Below are 25,272 nucleotides of genomic sequence, written 5' to 3' on the forward strand. Positions count from 1 at the left end.
TTTTCAACCCTGGTTCTTGGGACCCACCGCTCTGCACATTTTGTACGTCTCTCTAATCTGGCAGACTGATGATGATCTGATTCATGCACTTCAGAATAGCATAACGGTGAGCAAATAATCAAATCGCATTTACGGAAAACCGTCCTTATTTAAAATGTTAAAATCATTAATACTAACATGAAATAAATACATTGAAGATTCAAGTTAATTTCAAAGAATATTCATTTAGTATAAAAACACAGTGGTACAAAAATAACAGTCATATTTTAGTATAAATACTGTATTTTTATTTAAATATTTTACAACTTGGAAAACATATTTACATGAACTTTTCTTGCATTGTCACACTGTACACACAAAAAATGTAGTTCTCATTCGCACATTGTCTGCTTCAGAGACTGAGAGACTCATCTTGACTGCAGAAGCACCATAGTAACCATCAAATAAGAGAAATACAGATGATACAACCAGAATCGAGGACACTGCTGAAAGCGACACCCAGACGAGACACGCAAGCTTTGCCACACAAAGGCCTCTGGATGGGACAGTATGAGATTTTAAGGCGCAAATGGCATGTTGATTTGTATGATGGAGCCACTCCTGGTTCACTCACAGTGAAACACAGACACAGATCTGAGTGGCGTTCAGTCACTATCAGCCCATCTCAGGGAGGCAACTTTCCTGTTTTGAAATTATGATGTAGGCAAATTGCACTAGAATTGATAAAAGCACATTTGAAGGTTTTGGACAAGCCATAACAAGATAATTTGTTCGAAAAATGTTCTCATGCAATGACACTCATTAATGGCGAAACGCCAGAGACGCCAAACAGAATTGCAAAAATAACGTTTTCTTCAGCTGCACACTAATTGGTTTGTTTTTCAAATTCTATCTCTGGGAGTTTTCATTTAACGTGTAAAAAAAAAAAAATCTGTTCAGTTTGTTCAAACAGTCAATATCCGGTGTTATGGTGCATAGGTTGCAATACCAAAATACCTTCTTTAAGAGTATTAAGAGTCATTAAGAGTCATTAGCTGTCAATATAAAGAGAAGACAAACTCGAAAATTTACCTCTTGGGGAAAAAGTGATCAAAAATTTGTATATTCGGGCACAGACTGAACAATATGCAATTTATATGACATTACACTTGTTTTTTGTATGATGTTACATTGAGACATATTACAACAAATGCAAAAATGACTGTAGTTGGATTTCAAACCACCATACGTTGTTTAGATCAGGTTTTTTTTTTTTTATTATTTATAATTTAAAGTTTTTGGGTGTGATCCTAACGCTTCATAATTATGGCATTTCTGATCCAAAATAAATAATCCCAATTCTTACTGTCTGACCAAACCAAAAACTGTCATTACTCCAGCAAACTGTAAAAAAAAAAAAAAAAAAAAAATTTCGACCTAGATCACACATTTTGTAATTGACAAGTACACAACTGAATAACCATTACATATGACTGGCTATTTAGTTGATTTCCATTTCATTTATCTAGAAAGAAAAGCAGATTTGGGACACTATGGTAATTCTGGCAGATACTCTTAACATTTAATGATTCAACTGCGGTCTATTAGGTGACAGTGAGACACTGGGTGAGAATACCTTGATCATGCTGGTCCTATGGCTTTCCTGCTTGGGTTTTCTTTACCGATTACACAATGTGGATTGAGATGTTGATTTTAACATGACCACAACCCACAAGACGTTAAAAATAAGAGACCACAGTTCTGGTCGACTGTGTAGCGGGCACAACTGAGGACTTCATTATAGTCCTCTCTATCTGTAGGTGAAGAGCCATGCCTTTGTGGGACATATCAGGATGGCAAACCTATGGTTATATAGGATTTCAAATATGAAAGCTAAAAAGAGTATTTACTCATGAGCTATACATAAATCAATAATTTTTTACATACTTGACTGAGGTTTGCCATCCTGGGCATGCACAATATTTCAGAACTATTGGAGAAACAAAATTAAAAAGACATTTTAAAAATCTGTATTGCTTTATGTTTTGTCAAAAATATAATTATGTATAGTTAATGCTTCTCATAGAATCAGTGTTCCATTTTATCCAAAGACTGCAAGCCAATTACACTCAATGGTCTGCATAAATTGCCGCTTTCGTGAAATAAAATCGTCATCAGCTCACCCATTTTTTTTATTGTATAGATAAAAACATTAATATAAATAATGTAGTCACTCATACATTTATAATTTACAAAATTGAAGCAGCACATGAATGTGAAAGTTCTCTAGAACCAATCTAGAGCGACACAGGAAAACAAAAACGCGTTAGATACCCTTCAGTCTATTAAAAAAATAACCCAAGCCTCGCTAGGGAGCACAGAAAATGCCGAAAGGCCTTACGGTCGATCCCAGCATTCCCTGACTTCTGCATTCCGTTGAATCTTGTCCACTAAAAGCTAAATATTTATAAAAATAAAACATTTATTTATATACCTGACCTTTCAATTCATGAAAAGCATTGCCAGATGCTAGCCATTTGTGCGTGTAGACTTTCAAACTCAAGGGTCGAGAGGTGAAGTCATGTAAATATACATCCAACACGCATTCACAGTCAACATCCATCATCCCAGTGAGCGAGTGAATCTGTCTATCAGCGGATTGATTCTCTGGTACAGACCTTAGTCAGGTTTGACGCCACATTGAAAATAAGGATGAACTTTACGAACTGTATATAGGTCCTAGATCATGTAATTTTTTACCAAATCACAACTTTCAAAAGTTTTGGGTTTTTGTCTACATAACATTTCAGAAAGACATTTTGTCAGCTGAACAGTCAGTTTGATGTTAAACAGTACAATCCATTGAACGCAATGTACTTCTAACCCTCACAGCCTCAGTTTCATTCCTGTCAAAACTTAATTGTCACTACACTGACTAAGGTCTACGATCTCTGTGCAGTTCAGTTTCTATCTTTTAACCAAATGCAAGCTGTACATATAACCCATCTCCTTCCTGCTTTTGAACTTGCAATCATCATCCAAGACATCACAAAGTGATGGTGTAGATAAAGGTTGTCTAACTAGAGGTAGATATGCTGGTTGAACAGAACTAGCCAGCACATCCTAAAGCACTTGCATTTCCCAACAGATTTAAATCTAGCCGAGCCTCCTTTCGAACTTTAACCTACCTTCCTATTACAGATTAAACGCACTTTATACACGTACACACAAAAACACAGAGGCACTCCAGCATGTAGAGGCTTCAGAGATGCTTAACTTCTCTCTCAAGACAGACAACCAACCATTTAACAGTTTTTCATTTACACAAGCCACACGAGTGAACACGAAAGCTTCTCCCATTAGAAACCACTTTATGTGGGTAATGCATGGATCTCCTTGCCCCTTGGAAAACTAAAAATGACTCAAATTCACAACACAGGTTGAAGATTCCCAAAATCCTTTTGGACACAAATGAGGTCATCAATTTTGGACTGTTTGTACCGCTTGCATCACCACCCACACCAGCGAGTTCATGTTATCCTCCTTCCTGCGTTAATCTACTTGAGAAATGGAAGAATGGAAAGGGGTGCTGGGGGAAGTGAGATGGGGAGCAGTGCAATAGGAGAGGGGTGGAAGACACAGGTGGAAGAGAAGAGCAAGCTCCAATGAGCGCGCTCAGTCTGTGTATTCTGCCACGATGGACAGAAGCACTGTGATGTCGTCAGGCTTCCCCCCTGAAATGAAAACAGACCAATTACAAGGTCAGTACTGCTGATTATGGATATTCAAAGAGGTTTTAGGATGAGAAAGAAAGTAGAATTCAAGAACCTTTTTTTGAAGACTCACCTCTTACATTCAACCCATTGTCACAGGCAAACTGGGCGAAAGGGGACATGTAGTTGGGGTCGTAGGCCAACTCGTGGGCCTGTTCAGCGATGCAGCGGGCAGTCTGCTGGATACTATCATAGTTGGTGTTCTGAGGCAAAATAAACAAAAAAAAGATTAGAGACAAATAAAATTAAAATTGTGGAAAGTACTGGGGCTGCCACTAACGACTATTTTTATTTCGATTAATCTAAATGATTAATTTCCCACAAAAAAAAAAAAAAATCAACAATTTTAATTAAGAATATTTTATTAAACCAAATGAAACCAAATGTCTATGAAATCCTTTTTTAAAGCAAAAGTGCAGCAGAGTGCAAGAAGCAAGTGTCCATCTCATAGTCCAAATCACTGAAATCACAGTTCAGTATTATAGTGTGAGAATGACAACATATGCACATGTTCTAGTCTACTAATAATACAATTATAATCCAAACACTTTTTAAAGGAGTATTTACCAGAAATATTATTTAGGTGAAAAATGTAAATGTGCAGTATTTCTGGAAAAAAACGAAAAAAAACAACAACTTTTTTTTAAATATAAAATCAATTAATTGGAGATGCTTTTGATTATTAAAATTTAAATGGAACCATTAAAATGTAATCCAGAAAATAATGGAAAACATAATTTGGTACAGATAAAACTGTAAAACTCAATTAAATTTTTGTGTGGTAATAAAAATAGATGTAAGTGAACAATAGCTTTTAAAATGACTTAAAATACATATATAATAGCAATGATGCAATAAGAATTAGTTTGAATAAAGTATCAAATGCAAGAAATCATGGTTTTATTGAGCAAGACTTAAAATACATAAGTCGCCTATAAATCGCATTTTATTATTTCATTCTGAAATAGGCTGACGCGAATTACAAACATAAACACTGTAAACATAGCTAGGCTATTTTAGTTCCCCTCACTCCACAACAAATCCTTTCAATTAACAGTAGGCTATTTAGAAAAGAACAAGAATTAAAAATGTAAGAAGTTATAGCTATATAAACGACAAACCAAAAATTAATTTAGGCTAAAACGAAACTGAAACCAATGTTGGGTCTCTTGTTCGACACAAAATTAAATGTTTCCGTAGTCACGAAGTATTTGAATGCCAAAATATTATTAACCTTTTATGTAGGCCTACTTCACTCGCGTTCCAATATCCATGTAAAACCATATGTTTTGCATAAGTTCAAGGCGGTACATGATAACGCTTAACGGCACAGATTTTACTACATATTTAAACTGAGCAGTGTGTTTTTATTCCATGTTTGACTGATTGTTTTTTATAATGATAATGAACAGGCTGCATTGTCAAGGTAGAATGCTTAACTGTGTGCGCGCATGCGGCGCTGGTGCAATCACTCGATTTTTTTTCCCTTCTAACAGTGGAAGCAACTACTCCTTTTAGTCATGAAGATAATCGGAATTGTAAAAGGTAAAAAATAATAAAAACAAATCTTTGTGCTTTTGTAAAATAAGCGTAAAAAAAAAATAGGATGCCGCTTTCTGCCGTCTGGTTTCCTTTCGCGCAGCACAAAAATGAACCGAAACTCTGCATAGGCTACGTGTTGCACAGTTTTTCTTTCGTTTTCTTAAATTATTATTTAAGTGAAAATATATCAAATAGGCCTATTTATTCGTTATATAGCACCTAGCTTTATGTTTTTCTCCACTCGCAGAAGCTTATCCACTGCTTATCGCGCATGTAAAATGAATCCCCGGAAAACAAATGTTAGTATTTTTTTTTTTTTTTTTTTTTTTCTCGTGGCCTGTCAGTAACACAGATAACACATGACAGTACGTATGTGTAGTTATGCTATCATCATTCACAGCCTTTTTTTTTTTTTTTTTTTTTTATATTATTTTTTTTTTATTAATTAATTAATTAAATTTTATATACCCTTTTATTTAACCATACTATGACCGACAAGACCAGGGGACAGAGAAAACAAGAGAGAGAAAAAAATAATAAAAAAAAAATAATAATAATAATAAAATAATAATTATAATTATAATGATAATAATAAAAATAATAATAAAAAAAAAAAACAAAACAAAAAAAGGAATTAGAAAAAAAAAAAAAAAAAAAAAAATTGTGGATAAAGTCAACAGAGAAGGGGGAGAGAGAGAGAGGAAAAAAAAGAGAATGGGGGATAGAGAGAGAGAGGAAAAAACAAAACAAAAAAAAAAAAACAGACAATTTGCTTCGATACCTGCTGACAAAAAGAGAAAACAACAGAAGACACAACAGAAGACACAACATCAGAGAAACTGCAGCAACAACCAACATCTGTATGAATCACAATAAATTCTAAATGTTAAATGTTATTGAGCAACACGCATAACTAATATTACAAAATAAGTTTTGAAGCAACAGCAGATCAGAACAATGTGTGTCTGTGAGCACCCGTTTTTACACCAATGTGAATGCTTGAGTGTACACCTGTGTGTGTGAGCGCGCTTGTGTTCATAAGGTTCCTCCATGTAAATGTTTAATAGTGTGTGTGTGGGGAACAACAGCCCCATCCCGCAAGGCATGAAGCAGGCATGGAAGAGACCCAGGCCCCAAACATCCGGAGGCCCCCCAGGGCACGGGACCCCCAGGGGAACCACCGCAGGGACAACTGCGGCCCCCACCCAGAAAAGGGCAGAGGAGAGCCCGAAGGTGGGACATCCGACAGCCACAGTATAGACACCCCAGGGTGCCGTGGCGGCAAGCCCGCAGGCTCCGCCGGCAGCCGACCACACCAGGGCAGACCGAGCCCTGGGCCCGGAGATCCAAGGGCCCCCCACCCCCCAACCGGGGCCCAGCAAGGCCAGTAGGGCCAGGCCCCGCCAAGCGACCGCCGAGAGTGGGCCAGCGCTCACCCGAGCATCCTGCCCCGGCGCGAGAAACCACCAATGCACCGGCGGCATCCTCCACCGGCAGGGCATGGTGGTGGGGTGGGGGTCGACTGAGATGATGAGTATTTTTAACAGGTCACTGACACTTTAATTAAATTCTAATTTAAAATAATCTTGTCGGTTAACAGTTAATAATCAGATTAACTGTTGGTTGTCGGAAAAATAACCAAAATGAACATCCCTAATCATAACAGTGGTGTATAAACACGTGATATATCAGCCACACTAATCTCTATAATATTGATATAAGCTAAAAACAAAACCAGTTGACTGTCACCCAAGAACCCTCACATTTAATGCAAGTACTGTCTGTACCTTGAGTTTCTTGAGTTCTTGCAGGATCATGTAGTCAGGCATGTTGTCAAAGAGGCCGTCAGTAGCGGTCAAAATGATGTCCCCTAATTGGACATCAAAGGAAGAGCTATCTGCCGCCTCAGGACTGAAAGAGATTGACAAAAAGATATAGAATTACACTTCTGTACAGTTAAACCAAATATAAGACATTCATGGCATAAGCCAACGCTCTACAATACCAGTGTATTTTAATTACTGTGCCACCCACATACCCACAAATGATGCCAAATCTTGAACACTTATGAAAAATAAAATGTAAGCTTCTGAATTACACTGATAAATAAAACAAACAGCATGTTAAGCATAAAGGACCTGCAGTTCTCAGATTAATGTCTATGGCAACAATCCAGACATTTTGTAGAAATGCTAATGGAAAAACAATTATCTAATCCACTAAATTAGACTGAGATACTTGATCAGGATTGAAACTCAAGCAGTAGCGCAAGAGGGTAACAGGACAGAGATCAGCCTGACCTAAACGGAGGGTAATGGACACTTGGGTTTAAGAGAACTTGTCCAGACCCAACATGACCTCTGGACCAAATCCAATCAGTCAGGTTGTTTTCTTGGAAACCAGACGGGCCTCTTCAAGCTCCAAATCCCTTGAGTTTTAGTTTAATCCGTTTTAGTGCACTAGGTAAGTATTGGTGCTCTAATTATGGGTCACATTTAAGAAAGCAAAAATGCTTACCCGTTCAAAACTTGCTGCAATTATGTTAGATGGCTTTGGGTGTTTTCCAGATCTCTATGGCAGTCTATCGTATTTGTCTGTTGGGCTGCCCCCGACTAAAGATTTTTCTATTAGACTAGTAGTCGTTCATTTAAGCCATTAGACAAACAAATAACGTTGTACTAATCTAATTACTTAAATATATACACGGGGGGCCTATTCTGCGTTCAAGCGCACATATAAAGCTAGCAGCAAAAGTAATGACTGAATGTATCGGAAAAAATAGCAAGGAGATATTTTAGATATTAATAAAGTAGTGTTTTCTGAGTCACTGTTGGCTACAAAGATGAAGCTGACGATGCTGACTCACCTTCAGAGATGGATTTACATATGGATCACATGAGAATTCATTTTTTTTATTTAAATTGGCTTGTTTAAAAGTAGACATTTCAAGCTTTCTATAGATATTTCTCATGTCTGTGAGGCAAGTAGTCTATAGTGGTGGTGGCGCAGTGGATAATACACATGCCTTTGGTGTGAGAGACCCGGGTTCGAATCCACTGTGAGACACCAATGTGTCCCTGAGCAAGACACTTAACCCCTAGTTGCTCCAGAGGCGTGCGACCTCTGACATATATAGCAATTGTAAGTCGCTTTGGATAAAAGCGTCAGCTAAATTAATACAAAAAAAAAAAAAAAAAAAGTAAAATGTAAATAGTGTCGGTTCATTTTTGTGATGCGGACCAGTACAAGGACCAGCCATTAACAATCTAAAACAACAATTAAGCGACACTAAGCATACTGTTGCGTTTTGTAGGATAACTTGTTTCTCAGCTGAATTTTCTTTGGATTAAAACATCTGCCAAATGACTAAACAATAAGCATTTCGATCTCAGAAGACCTGCAACACCCGGACTTGGTCTTGATTCCAAAACTCAATGTAATTTTTTTTACTAAAACACAGCCACAGAACTCAAAGCAGCTGAGAGGCTTCAAAGTAAATAGACAAATGCATGTAATTCTACTTGTAAATGGATATTTTTGTGCCAATGAGGCACACTTAGAACCCAACACTCAGGTCAAGCTCAGGTCAGATTCCCTGCTGCACATGAGAAAGTTAGATGAGAGTTTTCTGCCATAACAGACTCTGGACGACATAAACTAAAGGTCCCACATAAATTGAGTAGGACATGTGGAGCTTAAAATAATCACGCCCTCTACTGGGACTCAGAAAAAAAAAAAAAAGTAAACCAGTGTTCAGCACAATGCTGATTGGCTGAGGGGAATGGGTTTGCTTCCCCACCCTCTCTCTTTGATTCGAGGTCTTGGGTATTTGCACGTGCATGTTTGGATGAGTGCCCCTGGCAAGACCATGGCAGTGAGGAACTAGAATCACATGGCCTTGACATTAAAGAATTGGGCCAACACTCACACACAGTGCTTTAGGAGGAACTCTTTGGCTGTTCTCACTTCTACAGGGTTCAGGAGAATCTCAGCTAATACCTGCTAACACCGCTCAATCTAATGAGTGGAAAACCATCTGATACAAGTGTCCACGATAAAGAAAAAAGAAAAATAATGTAAGTTTAATATTCTTAGAAATTCAGAATTCTTTTTTTTTTTCCAAATCATACAATTTAAGAAAAGTTTATATTTAAGTATTAACATTCACCTTAAATATGTATTTATGCATGTTAATTATTTAAAATAAGTTTCATTTTTTTCTACTAAACATATTTCACACAGTCAAGGGGGTTCTGCATTTCTCTATAACATCATTTCCTGGTTTTTTTGTTTTCTTTTCAACATGTTTCGGCACATTGGTTGCATCGCATGACTTATCAAATGTTTTACATTTGTTTAATATTTTACCAACTGCTTAAACAGTAATAGTAGATTATGCCAAATGACCAAATAAAGATAGAATCTTACTACAATACCAGTACAATATCCCCCCCAAAAATACTAAAAAAAATTATATTAAACATTATATTAAATATTAAAGTCTTTTTTAAATAAAATACTTGCTAGAGCAGGGGTGTATTTAAGTCAAATGTATTAATTGCATATTTAATGTCGTTTTAATAAATTAATAGATCTAGTAGAGAAAGAGAAGACAGAATGATGGAAGGGGGGAACGTAATAAATCAAATTCACATGGCCTGCATAAGCACAAGATCAACATGTCTGCTCCTACAGTAGGTGCATCTTACACTATTAATTGATGTAAAAGCCACACGGCCCCATGCGCAGACGTCTTTGACACTGATCTGTGACACACAACCATCTGTGGTACTGCAGTGAGTGTATCCGCTATCAGCGAGTGTCATCGACCCACCTGTCACTCAACACCACGCCCTCTACCCCAGGCGGGGCTATGGACAGCTGGAAGGGTGTGTTGAAGTAGTGTTGCTGCTCGTCTGACCGATGGACCACCTCTCCACCCCGAACCACCAAGAAGCCTGAGTCTCCCAGATTACAGGTGTGTATCCTGTGACTCCGACGATCCAGAACAACTATGCAAGCTGTGCTACTCCCTAGAAAAGACAGAGAGACAAAAATAAATTAAATAATATACATAGATGTTTTTTTTAATTGAAGCTATAATACATAACTTTTTACATGCAAATGGAAAATTTACGCTTTACTCATTTTTTATTCTCTCTCAAAAACAGTTGAACCTTTGTCCCCATAACATTCATGTAGTCATGTAATACTGTCCATGACAGCATGTCCTCACAGCAAGCGGGTGCCGTGATGCACAGTGGCTCCTATTATATAAGAAGCGGTCTACATTGCAAGCAGCATGACGTCTATGCAGGGAGAAATTACTGCATGTAAAGTATACCGGGGGACAATCACATGTCCACTGTAAAAATAATACCACCACGTGTTAAGCATCTGCAAGCATAACTGACAGTAGCCGGTTTCCATCCAAAGTTGCGAATTTAATTTATTCGTAAAATTGGAATATCGCATAAAACATTTGCGAATAAGCACCGTTTGCATCCAACGAGTCAAAGAGAACAAAATCGTTACTTCCTGATAAACTGGCACTAAATATTACTAAGAGAAGTAGAAGACAATGAATATAATAATTTTCATAATAAATTACTTGCGCCGCAGAGCAAGCAGACGAATCTAAATAAATGCGGTCATTGCTTTCGGAGGTGGATGCTGCTATTTGAGAACGCAGTCATGTAAGACAGTTCTGGGAGGCAATTATACAGAAATACTTTGATGATAGACTTTGCTTGGGCATTTTAGATGCTGTGGAACAAGACCGGTCCGATGGTTAGTCAGGTTTTGCCGTCCCATAGCGCAAAGTCACATTACTTTTTTGGATGTGCATGGGGGAATTTATTCGGCAAATGCATTTCCATCTCCCATTATTCGCACAAGTGAAAAACCACCTCAAGCGAGCTGCGAATTAAGAAATTTTTATTAGAAATTTGGCGTTTCCATCACTCTTTTCTGATGCGATACTTTAAAATGCACATAAAAGCAGGGTGATGGAGACATAGCTACTGACAAAAAGTAATGTGTACTTTTCATAAAACATAATTGGTAATGCTTTACAATAAGGTTCAGTTTATTAACATTAAAGCAAACAAATTTTACAGCGATTTTGTCAGAGTTAATGTTGATATATAAAGATAGCATTGTTTATTCTTAATTTTGTTCATATATAATCAAATTATTTAATCAGTTTGAAATGTTACAAAATATATTACTATTACTATATACTATCGTTCAAATGTTTGGGGTCAGTAAGATTTTATTTTATAAATTAATACTTTATTCTTCAAGGTACGGTACAGTAAGGTGACAGTAAAGACATTAATAATGTTACAAAAGATTTATATTTTTAAATAAATGGCACTTTTTACAACTAAAAAAAAAAAAAACTTATCCACGTTTCCACAAAAACATTAGCAGTACACCTGTTTTCAATATTTATAATAATAACAAATCAGCAAATCAATTACAAAAATACTAAATCAGCATATTAGAAGGACTTCTGAAGGATCATGTGACACTGAAGACTGGAGTAATGATGCTGAAAATTCAGCTTTGATCACAGGAATAAATTACATTTTAAAAATGTATATTACAATAGAAAACAGTATGTAGTAATTAAAAATTCATCAATGCTGTAAAAGTATTGTTCGCAAGCAGTTTTTCCCACTGATCAGGTTTTAGGTTGAATACATTATGACCTCACACAATCTTTTCTTTTCTCGATCCCTGGCCAAAGCCTTGTAGTTCAAGCGACCTTGTCTTAGAACGGTCACCCACAGACCTTTATCGCTCCACATGCCTTCCCAAAATAAAAGCAGGTCACTTTTTAAAGAGGCAAACAACTCAGCAAGATGAAGAACATGAGTGACATTTCTGACAGCCCGTGATGTCAGGTTTCAGCAAAACGAAGACCAGTTGCATGCTTGGTAATGCAATGCCTTGTCTGAGAATCTAACTGTACTCTTCTTTGCGAGGTTAAAAATGCACCTGGACCATTTGTTAATTTGAAGTTACCTTAGTAAATAACATTTCTGCTGTTTATGAAGACATGCTCAGTAAAAATCGTTCCATTTTGCCAGGCCAAACTCTATTTACAAGAACAGCATAGATTAAAATACAATGATAAGCAATGAACAAACTGTTACAATATCTTAAGATATTCAAATCAACAGAAACTCCATTATATACTAAAAAATACTGATAAAAAAATATATTAATTATTAATTAATTGGTAACATCTTACAATAACGTTTCATTTGTTAACAATAGTTAACTATATTAGTTCAGATGAACTAACAACTAACAATACAGCATTTATTAATCTTTACTAATGTTAACATTTGCCAATACATTTTTAAGATCAGAAGTTGCATGTGTTAACCAATGCAGTGTGAACTAACATGAACATTTTTATTAACTAACATTAACAAAGGTTAATAAATGATGTACATTAACAAATACATTACTCATTGTTAGTTTGTTAGTTATAGCATTAATGTTAACAAATTAAATCCTTCTAAAGTGATACCTATTCATTTATTATTTACCTTAGCAACATGCTAATTGGGAGTTTAGTCGTTGCCTATGTAGAGCATTCAAAATCAGTCACTAATGTGTTATCTTTAACTGAAATAAAAAATGTGTTAATTAAAAAATTTTTTTAAACAAATATATATAAAAAAACGAACTAAAATAAAATGTTTAAGTTGAAGTACAATAATTACTCAAATAAAAGCTAAATAAAAATTACAAAAAAAATCTAAAAATAGGAAAAAAAAAACCCAGACAAAAATCACAGTTACTCAAAAACGTAAAAAATAAAATGTATCAATTCTACAACAATACTAAAATAACACTATGAGATTCATGACATCAAAATCTGCCATTTTTGCAGCTCATAACAGTCAAGCATGAATTCGTGAATACATAGGGAAAAAACTCGGACAGGAATCAATACTGTACATCACGACGCAAGAACTGTGAGTCATCCTGCAGCTGTTTCATTTATTTATCCTATAAAAGCGAGTGTGTGACTCACCGTATGGTTTGGTGTGTGTGTGTGGATATGATCTTACCCAGAAGCGGTACTTTGTTCTGCAGGAGTTCATAGTAGCCAGAGGTCAGGATGCCCACGGGGCTGCTGGGAGTGAAGCGGCCCTCCTTCACGAGCCGTTCGCACGTCCTCATCAGGGTGGCAGAGAACTGCGACGGGTCCACGCCGTAATCCCTCCAGCCCCCGACGCCATCCGCAACACCTGAGAGGAAAACAGAAAGAGTAAAACCAGTTGGATGTGTGTTAATTTCCTCAACCCTAATAGCTTTAACACCTAACTTCTGACAATCGGATGAAAAGGAAGGAAGAGATGGCGGTTTTCTGACACCGCAGAGACAGATGGCAGCTGCCACAAACCTCCTTCCTGACCTCCTGACTGACTGCGCATTGTGACGGTAATGCAAAACGGCTGTCTGCTATAGCATGTCTGACGCCTTCGTTCAACAAAGAGGATGTTAGATTAATATCGTGTGAACCCCTTGAACACCAAGTAGCTAGAAACTACTGGTTATTCTTTACAAAATCGAACCAGACAACTCAAGCACTGCCAGCTTCCCATGTAAAAAAAGATGTGAACTAAAGACATTTAACTACATGCTCAAAAAACACTAGAAATTAAAAGCAGGGTAGGTGATTTGGTTCAAAAACATGTTTTGTTATGCTGGCTGATAGTCTCTTCACAACTCGATAGCAGTCACGAGTTAAGTGGTCTAAATATATTTATGTGGAATATGTAGGATTATAAAATGCTCGTCCAATCATATCCCTCGGTCCGAAGGCTACGATAGGCTGTTCTACCTGCCTGTCAACGTCCATACACCGTTCAACTTGACACTCTTTAAACTGGATTTTGATTCTTTATTGTAGAATATTTATTGCTGTAAATTTGTGTTTTAACAGTGACATCTTTAAAGTTATCTCTGAAAAATTGCACCTATACAAGAAAAAATATTTATACTGGTAATACATTTAGTAACGAAGAGTAAATTAAATTGTTTTATAAATAAAATAAAAGTACATAAAACACAACACAAGGATTCAAATCTGTAAAGCGCTGTTTAGAATGATTGAATTGCCTTGCTTGGCTAATTTTCGACAGCCAAATCTAGTCATTTCAAGCAATCCACACAACTCAGAATTTGGAGTGAATTTTTCACAATGGGTTCTGTGATCTCTGTGTGAGCTGTGCTTTATATATTACTACATAATTGATTATTATTGGAGATGTGAAGAATAAAAGATTGACCCAACTTCTTGGCTTATTTAAAAGAGCGCAAACTTGCCGTAGATTTAATATTTTTACATTTTAGATGTATTATATGTTGAAATATGTTTTTAAAAGTACAGATGATTCAGTACAGTGTACTGAAGTACAGTGATTCCACGCTGAAAGCAGCTTAAAGGGATACTTCACGAAATTAAAATTGTCATTAATCACTTACCATTAATTTGTCTTTACACTTACAGTGTAATTTACCTGGCAGTCAATGGGACAGTCACAAGCCTCCCGGTTTTCAGCCAAAATACCTTAAATTGTGTTCCGAGGACGGATGAAGCGTTTACAGGTTTGGAACGATATGGGGGTAAGTGATTAATGACAAAATGTTTATTTTAGGGTGGAGTATCCCTTTAAGGCTGCAATATAATACAGCATTAAATACTATAATGACATGATACACTGCTACTTACCTTATTACTGGTAAAATTTCATTATTTTGAAAACAAGCAAGCTAGTCACAATGCTGGAGAATGTTATTTGTAGCATCTCTACTTTTAGTTAGTCCCTCCCTAACACCAATACGTTGACATCTCACTCTGACTAAACATTGTAACCCACACACATCAAGAATTAAGAGATTGCTTGGGCGATCCAGGCTCAAAAGGAATGAGGGGCGACTTATCAGAGTTAAACACGATTTAGAGCAGCACAAATCAAGATGCCATTAACATTTCAATGGAGCTTTGCAAACAAGACCGACGGTTTATCACAAAGCTGCAAACATGTTGAGTAGGAAAAAACACTTAAAGCTTGGAATGGGACAATATAACTTGGTGTTAACTGTATCGTAACATTTCACAGGAAGAAATGTTTATTATAACGCCACATAGACGTCCAACATCCAGGCCAAATCGTGAGGACAGATAAGAGATAATTCCATGACTCAAATCTTTATTCCACAGCATCTGTATTTAGTTTCATAAACATTAGCCTGAGACGACCATATTTACCATAGTAAAAGAGCTAAAGAAAACTGCTCTCAGAGGAAACATCCATCTGTTTACACCAGCACACACTTGAAGGCAGATTCCAGCGCTGCCATACAACGAGTCCACTTTATGTATCAAGGCACAACTTCCTTGTGACAAACAGTCACCCACAGAGCATGTGCGGCATCTGTATTCAACAGGCTGTGTTAAATGACAGATGTGTTGACTTTTAATAAAAGTGGTTCATGTCATGACATGTGACTCCCTAAAAAACACACACTTTAAACACATATAAATGTGATATCTGTATAAAAAAAAAAAAAAATTATTATATAAAAAGTATAATATGAAAAATTAAAATGTGCACATTCACACGTAGCAAGGTGAAGGAAAATATAATATTGTATTTTACATTTTTACAGTCATTCAATTGAAACATTTCTTGAAAATGGCATAGTCATTTGCAAGACTAAATTAAACCATCATGACTGGAAAGAGAATACTTCCAAGAACTTGATGCATTTAAATTAAATTTATTAAAAAAAAATTCCATGTTCTTTATTGTAAAAATGTTTTTAACCCATTATATTTAATTAACGAAAATGGGTATCACTGCCATTTTTAATATACTTAATACCCCCAACATATTATAAACATGCACTGCACGATTCTGGGAAAAAAATATTTTCTGATAAAAATCTCTCTGATATTTTAAAATGCACTTAAAAAAAATAACCAAACAGGTTTGCTGTGCTTTTTTGTAGAGCTGTATAATTTGGTCAAAATGTTGTGATTTTATATCAATATGGCGATAATATAATAATAATAATAATAATTACTAAAAAATATACAAATTTACTAAATATAAACAAAATAAATATTACTATCGTAACTATTGCATTTAAGAAAAATATAAAAAATAATTGTATTTTTAAATAACTGTACAATTACAATACTAATATTTACAGCTTATTTTGTTTATTTTCAAATGTCACGCATTCAAACTTCTGAAAAACATTTCGGGATGAAAACACTGGTGGATAATGAGCTGCTCGGGTGTAAGAACACAGGGTCACCCTTCACTCTGAAACATGCAGCGCATATATTTATTTAAATCATTGGTTTTGTGGCTAATTTTACACAATGATTACAAAATTGGTTTCTATTTAATGAAAAATTATCCTTATTAAATTAACTATTACTTATACTTTTTTTTTCCTTCTGGGGCCTGAAATAGAGGAATTTTGGTCAATATTGATAATTAATTCGAGCCCCTCAATTCGAGCCCTGGATATAACGTTACCATATATAAAGACTTTGGACGTACCGTCAACCCCTATCTGAACATGACTGAAATTAACACATTATTTCCAGTTGGCACAACAAAGGCCAATTTATAAATTTATACAAAGCTAGTCGGGATTGGTGCCAATGTTTGGCAGTAATCGCTGATGGATTAAGGTCTGTGTCTGTGACCGAGCACATCTCTGAGATCTCCTGGAAGAGTTTCAATGAACACCTCGCATCCAACTGATAATGTGATTTGAAAGGTTCACACATTCCTGAAACTTAAACATGAACCACTGAGAAAACAGACCACTCCACTAATAAGGGCACCAAATAAACCCTTGAGCCATTTCTTCCTGTTTTAAGACCAGCTCATTAGGCTAATTGGAGTTGAAAGTGAACATCTACTGACCTTTAAAGACTTTAAAGAAGAGTTCACTAGACTGGACAGAGACAAACACACATTTCAAAAAAATAATAAAAATAAGTATATAATGGGAGATGAGGCAAACCAACCAGTTATGAGGTGAATCACAAAAAAAGTATTTGAAAATTTAACAAAAGAGTACAAGTTTGTACTTAACAGCTTTAATGAGGGAATGAACTACAATCCCATGAAGCCTCTCCAGTGACGCATTAAAAAAGATGGATAAATTTAAAACTACAAATTTAAATATGTTGGTTGTACATAAAGAAGCAGTTACATCTATTGCAAAATAAGCATATTTATAAGTAAATTACAAGCGCAGGGAGACAATCAAATCATTTGACTGCTTCATTTTGTTGCGATTCTCTGATTGGTGGAGATTTTGCTGCAGAATCATCATGGGTAATGTAGTTTTTCACCAGGATTTTACTGTTAAACACGTATTTGAAAATTAAGTAAAAAATAAATGGGCTGATGGCTTCAATAAAAGCATTTACTATCGTTTAACAATCTTGTTGCTTACAGTAGGCCTGTCTGTTAATGCTTTATAAGTTATAGTTTCCTCTGAGAAATTTCAATAGGATTTTTACTTGTGGAACCTGACTGTTGCCATCTATATCCACCTAACAACTGCATAGCAATGCACTAGAACAGTGACAGAGTTTTGCACAAGCACCACTTTAGAAAAATGCAAAAGACTCGTTTGTAGCGGTTTAATAGTAGTCAGTAACTGGTATTTTGAGGTAAGTTATGCATATATCTTGTGCATCCTCACGTGCTGCTGAGTCTGTAACAAAAAATAACTTTGTTTTCCTGTATTTTGTTAACTTGAGAACATTATTCTGAGTTTTCTCGGTTACAGCTATTCAGTATTATTTAAGGTTATTATATTAGGTTGTAGAAATGCTAGAGAATATTTCTGTGGGTCAACAAGAGGACAATGAATCCGCCTGTGATACGTGCATGTGATTAAACAACATGGCCGCCTCCATGCTCAACCATTCTGACCTTTACAAACAGCTCCTGCAACATTTACAGGCGAGCCCTTGACACTCCTACATAATATAATCCAGTTTTATGCATGCAACTCATAGCATTCCTTAAACAGGTCGAATTAATTATAAAAAATAAAAATAAATCACAGACTAAATTACATTTATAGAGTCAAAACAGGCGATCGGAGAAATCTATTAATGTTAAGCACGCCTGACTTTAATGTCATATATATTTCCATGATGCTAATGGAAATCATTCTAGTTTCCGCCGCTAGTCGCGCTTTGGGGGTTCAGCCTGGCATCTTTCTGGGTGAAAGGTCAACTTGTGTTACCCAAGCTCGTTTTACATAAAATTGAGATTTTATATGCATTATATCATGTGTAATATCTATAATCGGTTGCTGCATATTTAAGCATGTTAAATCTACAGGCGGGATCAGGAAAATCCTAAACAAGATTCACAAAGAGAGAGGTTATTTCAGGTGAGTAACCCTCACACCCCTCATCACGAAACTAGTGCTGATATTAACCCGTGAAGGTCATTTTCACAGTTAAATGTCCCCAACAAGCCGGTCACCTTGCATATTTGTGCCAATACAACTGATAAATAACACACAGGATGTTGGTGGCGCTCACCCAAAACATCCGCGGACTTGTGCCGGGCAATGAAGCAGGCATCATCGCCGTAACACATGCCCTTCTTCAGGATCCCCTTCCGAAAGTCCTTCCCGAAGCCGCAGCTGGCCGTGATCAGGCTATAATCTCTGCCGTCCGTTTGCGAGAGTCCGCCCAGGACAGCCCTGGCCACGATCCTGCCATAGGAAAGTACCGATAGCATCCCCTGCGGTGTACGGTAAGCGTGTACCTGCCGAGCCCGTCTCCCTTCTCTCTACGATCCGCGAGTGCGTGCACAACCTGCGCCTCTGTGCAACATCCGGCTCCGCGCACCGCAGATGAACCACACAAGCCAAAGCAAGCCGCTTTAAAATTGATTCAAGCGTCCTTTCTCCTTTACTCAATGAGATATACGGCTGTTTTATGTCTTGGACAAAGTTTCTCCAGTGCACTCCATCCTCTCGTGTTCTCACTCACTGCGCTCGTGTTCCGGGGACAAGCGCATACGGGCCCTTGGGTGACGTGACCGGCTGCGTCAGAGCGTAGTGGAAACCCAAGGACGTAGTGGAAGAAGAACATGTGCTGGAGCGCTTTAAACTGATCGATTACTCTTGTGACTTCTGTGGAGGTGACAAGGAAGCCATTTTCGTTTAATTTTCCATTGCATACAATACTAAGCTATTCTGTATTGCTGTGGCGCATTTTTCAATTGAAACGTTGCTTAAGGGTTCATTTTAATGGCAATTTTTCACATTGAAAACATGAAATGGACTGATTCCAAAGTACCAAAATTCCCTCACTTTAATTTTTTTTTTAATTTAATGTTTTGCACAATTTTAAAGGTGAAAAGGCACTTATAGCTTGCCCTACAAAATTGTGTGCAAGTTTCCCTTTTGTGTGTGTGTGTGTGTGTTTAACCAGAAAGTTTTACCTATAAACAGTGTTGAGGAAAGTTACTTTTAAAAGTAATGCATTACAATATAGCGTTACTCCGTCAAAAAGTAACGAATTACGTTACTTAGTTACTTTTTATGGAAAGTAATGGCACGTTACTTTTTAAATATGAGCAGGGCTTGATTGTTTTTAATATAAGAAGCTCTATTTATAGCAAATGTAAAAGCCTTTTCACACCAAAAAGTGTAATGAATAAACCTCAGGCTGAAGGAAGAGTAAATTCACGTCTGTAGAACTCAGGAGAAGAAGGTTCGACACTCTTCAGTAATAAAAAAACAATGAAGCACAATTGTTAGTTTATCTAAAGTCATTTTTGCTTATTAGTATGGTTCAACATAAAAAGGTCAGCAGCAAAGACATTGGTTAATAATAATGGGATTAGATACATTTGTGTTGTTTAACATATTTAATTATTGCAGGTTTGCATCATATTCTGAGTTTTAATTAATTTTGATGAGTACTAAATCTTTTTTTTTTGCGAGTGGGATGAATTAATGCACATTCATATTTAGTCTAGAACTAACAGCATGTTCACACAGTGTACTGTCACCCAATAAATGGGGAAAAAAACTTCCCATAGTAAATTCCCAACTCTGGTTTGATTTTGCATTTGGTAACTGACAGTGATTAAAATAAAATCTTGATGTGTTACTATCTTCCATTGTCCTTTCAGTAATGACCCCAGACTGTGCAACCAGGATTCAGCTGTGTATCCCCTGAGCTCTACTCAAGAGGGTTTATCTAGTGTCCAGCGAGACGTCAACCCTGATGTCTTCTGTATTCAGTCTGCTAACTGTACGGGAATCCTTTTATGGCATTTGAGCTGTTTGAAGTCTTTAGAGCAATTTTTAAATTTAATTAATAAGCTCGTATACACCCTTAATTCTTTATACTACCTTTTAAAGTGCATTTATGATATATTAATTCATGATCAAGCTGCGACTCCTGCTATCCATATTCAGACAGGCTGTATGGGTAGCAAATTTTTTCAATCAGTTTAAAATTCATCCTTGGTTCCTTTTTAGATGAAGAAGGCTTTTCATTTGCTACACCAGAAGTTCCCACCGAGGAGAATTTTGACTCCCTTTTTGGGATTCTTTGGCCGTTCGAGTGTGACCAGTGCACTTCAAAGCCCTGATGTGGGAAATTCATCAGGATACCGGGTAAAGTTTTTGAATATTTGATAGTTAATGGAAATGACTGTGTGACTTTCTTTCTTCTGCGGCATAGTGTCCAATTATAATCTGGATGAGTTTGTTCTGACACTTACATTAGCATCAGGTTTCATAAGAAAACAGCGCTGAACTAGATTTAATATGATTGTAACCCATCAGTGCTTGTACGGATTTAATATTTTGCTCTCTCTGTCAATGTTTACCTTGCATATTGATTGAACATATTGATTTCTAAGATGTCAGGATGGATGTTCTTCTGCAGAAGTGGAAAGCATAACTTTAATTTAATTTCAAAGAATTGGATTACTGTACATCCATTTCCCATTTAACATCACATTTGTATCAATGTATTGTATTAATTTACCCTGAAAACACTATTTGAATAATCCTAGTTAGCACTGCTTAACCCTGTAAAGCCTGACATATGAAACAGTAGTCCAAAAATTATTATTATTATTATTATTTTTAATGGACCGGTTTATTGAAGACATAATCTAAAAATAGTTTTCTTATATGGCTTATAATTAGAATATGGAGTTCAAACTTGAGGTGAAAAAACATCCTAGGTTTATTCAGAGGCCTAAAAATGGCAATTTCATACAGTTGCTGATGTTTATATGGTGAAAAAGTCAGATGATGTTATAATAGCTAGTAAGTCAATGAGAGCTTTATAAAAAAATACCAGCTGGAGCTAATTATCTACCAATAATATGTGACCCTGGACCACAAAACCAGTAATAAGGGTCCATTTTGTTTTTAAATTGAGATTTATACATTATCTGAAAACTGAATAAATAAGCTTTCCATTGATGTATGGTTTGTTAGGTTATGACAATATGTGGATACAACTGAGATACAACTCTTTGAAAATCTGGAATCTGAAGGTGCAAAAAATCTAAATATTGAGAAAATGGCCTTTAAAGTTGTCCAAATGAAGTTCTTAGCAATGCATATTACTAATCAAAAATTACGTTTTGATATATTTAGGGTAGGAAATTCACAAAATATCTTTATGGAACATGATCTTTACTTAATGTCCTAATGATTTTTGGCATAAAAGAAAAATCAATAATTTTGACCCAAAAAATGTATTGTTGGCTATTGCTACAAATATACCCGTGCTACTTGTGACTGGTTTTTGTTGTCCAGGGTCAGGTATGTCTTAGTAATATGCTATTAAATGATCTGTTTTATGATCAAAGCTCTGTAGTTTTTATTGTGGGGCAAAACATATAATGCAATGCAATATAATGATGACTGAGAGATGAACAAATAATCGTTTCCTAAAATTTCCTAATGGACCATATTTGACATTTCAACATGATTTTGCTAAAAAATGATGTATGGATAATCAGGTAAACTTTTGATCAAGTTGATCATTTAGAGGCCAAAATATGATACAGTAGGTTTCATAAAGCAATGTTTCTGTCTCTGTTCTTTCTTCAGTATGGAGAAGTCATTCAAACAGTGAATGAGACTGAAGCGCAGGAATTCTTCGCCTCCGCAGGAACAGCTCACTGCTTAGACGCAAACCCTGCTGGTAAGACGAGCAGATTTGATTTGGTGCGAGATTGTGAAACACTAGAAGCTCTGCGCTTGGAGACTTATATTAATTTCAACATCCGTTCTGTGAGTTCTTCACTACATCTCAGTTTGTAAAGAGGTTTATTGTTACTATGCTATTTAACAACTCTTGTTTTTTCTCTAGGAGAAGATCCAGGAAGCTAAAGTAAGCCAGTTTTGTTTTCAATGTTGTACTATTTGCATTAAAAACATTGACTCTGCATATTAATTTGGCATGCTTTCTGTTTGTTACCTGAGGTCATTGGTGAGGTAGCAGCCATTACTCTGCAGTCTTTAGAGGGCACACAGACACCGGTGGACCCAGCTGACCATGTGTCCTATATTCCTGTGCTTCTGGTGACGTCTGCAACAACGTTGTGCTGCAGGTGTGCCCATAATGAATATGTTACTAGTCTCTCAGAAATATGAAAAGGATCAGGAATCATAAAATGTTTAATAACATCATAACTTTTACATCAGGTGAAGTACACTTTCAGATACAGTAAAGCTGGGGAAATCCTGAATGCGATAGCATCAGTTTTGCTGGGAGCCATTAAAAGCGTCACGGTGCCCATTCAGCAAGAGTTTCAGATTACATTCTTGCAGTTATTTAATTCTACCCTTTTCATATTTTCTAGAAAGAATTGTAATTATTTCAAATGTATTATTTTATTTAAATATTTGACATTTTATTTTACAAATAGGAAATAATAGTTTTGTGTACATTCATTGGCAGGACATCTCAAGCACACCAGTGTTGCAATATAGTGGCAATCCTGGCTATGTGGTGGGACGGCCTCTAGTGGCTGGGACAAGAACAGCAGAATATCCTTTATTATAAACTCTTTGGACAGATGTCTCCTTTGTGATGAAACATAAACAATTACATCATTCATTTTTCATTAGCATGGAACATCAATAATTTATTCCCTGATATGGACAACACATTATTTTCCCTCAGCTGTTTAGACAAATTTTCCTCCACTAAGTTTAGGGAGACTAAAACAATTAACAAAAACATCAAAGCTAATTTTATTTTGCCATACAGCTCCACCACAATGTTTCGGATATTTTTTTAAACTAATCAAAATTTGAATCTATTAATTATATTCTGTAAATATGTACAAGTTAATAATAATAATAATATGTGCATTGGTGGAATTTCAAACATTAATTAATATTGTCTAAGGTTTCTAAAATTACCCAATATGTTGTGTGTATGGCACGTGTTAATTATTAATGTCAGCAAGCAGTAATTAATGTCATCATGTTAATAAAAATTACCTGCACCTAAAATAAAATAAATGTGGTGATAAAGATAACTCTTAGCATGATTCAGTTTGATCCCCTTATAAAAGTTTATAAGAGTATTTCATAAGTGTGCTAATGTTTCATTTCCATAATAGATTTTAATAAATAAATGCAAAGCCTGTTGTCTGTCCAAGCATCCACCTTTGTGCCATAGTCTTTGACCCCGATTTTACTGGGATAGTTCAGTCCGCTGACCACTTACTATCCTCCAAATCTCTGGAGATCAGGATTGCTTGTCTGGGTCATCTCTGCGCTCCCCTGTCCTGTTTGGGATTGACATGGTATCAGGCTGCATTCTGAAGTAAGAGGCTATTATAATGATTTGTTTTCATGAATTAAACAAGTATTGTCCAACAATCAAGTATGTAATATTCATCACCATTAGTAATTGATGTGCATTAATGTTCTCCCTTCCTGTAGGTTGAAGGATGGAGTTAATGGTTCTTTGGTATCTGAAGTCATTTTGTGGGCACTAAAAGGCCAGAGCTTTCCAGACCATGTAGCCTCATTTGGAAATTCCTTGCCTCAGAACCCCCTGGACTGGGTTCCAATACAGAACCAAACCATAGCATTGGTAAACAGCCTACTTATTGTTTTCTCTATGTGTGGAGTGGAGAACTGGTGCTGAAGTGAAAGAGAAGTGTTTAAGTTAGAGGAAATGTTGACATGTAAACTTGGCTGGCGGTCACCATGATGATGCAAAGCTGGTTTGTTTATTCTCCCAACGAAGGTCTTGCTTAACTCTTTTTATGGTTTACCAAGGGTACACAGGCTTGCAGCATACCACTGTCTTACCATCTTGAAGTAAAATGGACCCAATACGGAACCTTGGTGAACCCCCAGGCTCAGATTGTGAGCGTCATGGAAACAATCATTACTAACACCAGCAGTTTGGTGAGTTAAACATACCAAAACATTGTTCATGGCATTCAGCAATTATGTAATAGTTGTATTTAGTAACCACAAACTCGTTTCTCTTATCAAAGTTAAAATCGTCTGGAAGGTCAACATACAGCTCGTAAAGTGTTTTTTACCAACTTTAGGGAAGTGTATCACACTGTTTTACTTCTCTGCTACAAAAGCATTGCTCAATATTACCCTCAATTTGAGGTTTTTCATAAAGTCTCATAAAGTCATTGCAGATTTCATGTGCAATTAGATAATATGTTATCATTGGAAACTTTCTTGGTTTTAGGCCCTCCTTACCAGTGCCGATGGTCTTCTGTCTGTCACAAGCTCAGTGAGTTTTGTTGATGTCTCCGCATCTGCCAGTCCAGGATACAAAGTTCCTCCTACAATTGATGCTAAACTACCCTTTGACTTTTTCTTTCCATTTGTATAATGGAATATTCCATTTGTATAATTGGAATAT

The 25,272-nt window shown here is 36.3% G+C and overlaps 1 protein-coding gene, 1 long non-coding RNA gene and 1 pseudogene across 3 annotated transcripts; 2 read left to right on the top strand and 1 right to left on the bottom strand.

Annotated features, from left to right (window-relative positions):
- Positions 1–268: 268 nt before the first annotated feature.
- On the bottom strand, positions 269–19,416 carry LOC306863717 (protein phosphatase PTC7 homolog). Its single transcript, XM_079407229.1, has 6 exons — positions 18,919–19,416; positions 13,388–13,567; positions 10,129–10,327; positions 7,082–7,205; positions 3,826–3,955; positions 269–3,713 (listed from the first exon to the last, which is right to left on the bottom strand). The coding sequence occupies exons 1-6, from the start codon at positions 19,118–19,120 to the stop codon at positions 3,655–3,657; spliced, it is 894 nt and encodes a 297-aa protein (XP_079263355.1). The 5' UTR covers positions 19,121–19,416; the 3' UTR covers positions 269–3,654.
- LOC306863718 lies at positions 9,198–15,883 on the top strand. The gene is made up of 4 exons (XR_013783713.1): positions 9,198–9,370; positions 9,887–9,988; positions 10,092–10,272; positions 13,413–15,883. It is a non-coding gene; the product is annotated as an uncharacterized lncRNA (long non-coding RNA).
- Positions 19,321–25,242, top strand: LOC306864416 (tectonic-1-like; annotated as a pseudogene). The gene is made up of 13 exons: positions 19,321–19,439; positions 20,525–20,646; positions 20,877–20,970; positions 22,176–22,191; positions 22,473–22,655; positions 22,735–22,755; positions 22,848–22,975; positions 23,070–23,235; positions 23,345–23,414; positions 24,074–24,201; positions 24,321–24,474; positions 24,663–24,794; positions 25,096–25,242. The product of its transcript is annotated as a tectonic-1-like (transcript).
- The last annotated feature ends 30 nt before the right edge of the window (positions 25,243–25,272 follow it).

This window comes from Barbus barbus, assembly GCF_936440315.1.
Source record: "Barbus barbus genome assembly, chromosome: 45".
NCBI lineage: Eukaryota > Metazoa > Chordata > Actinopteri > Cypriniformes > Cyprinidae > Barbus > Barbus barbus.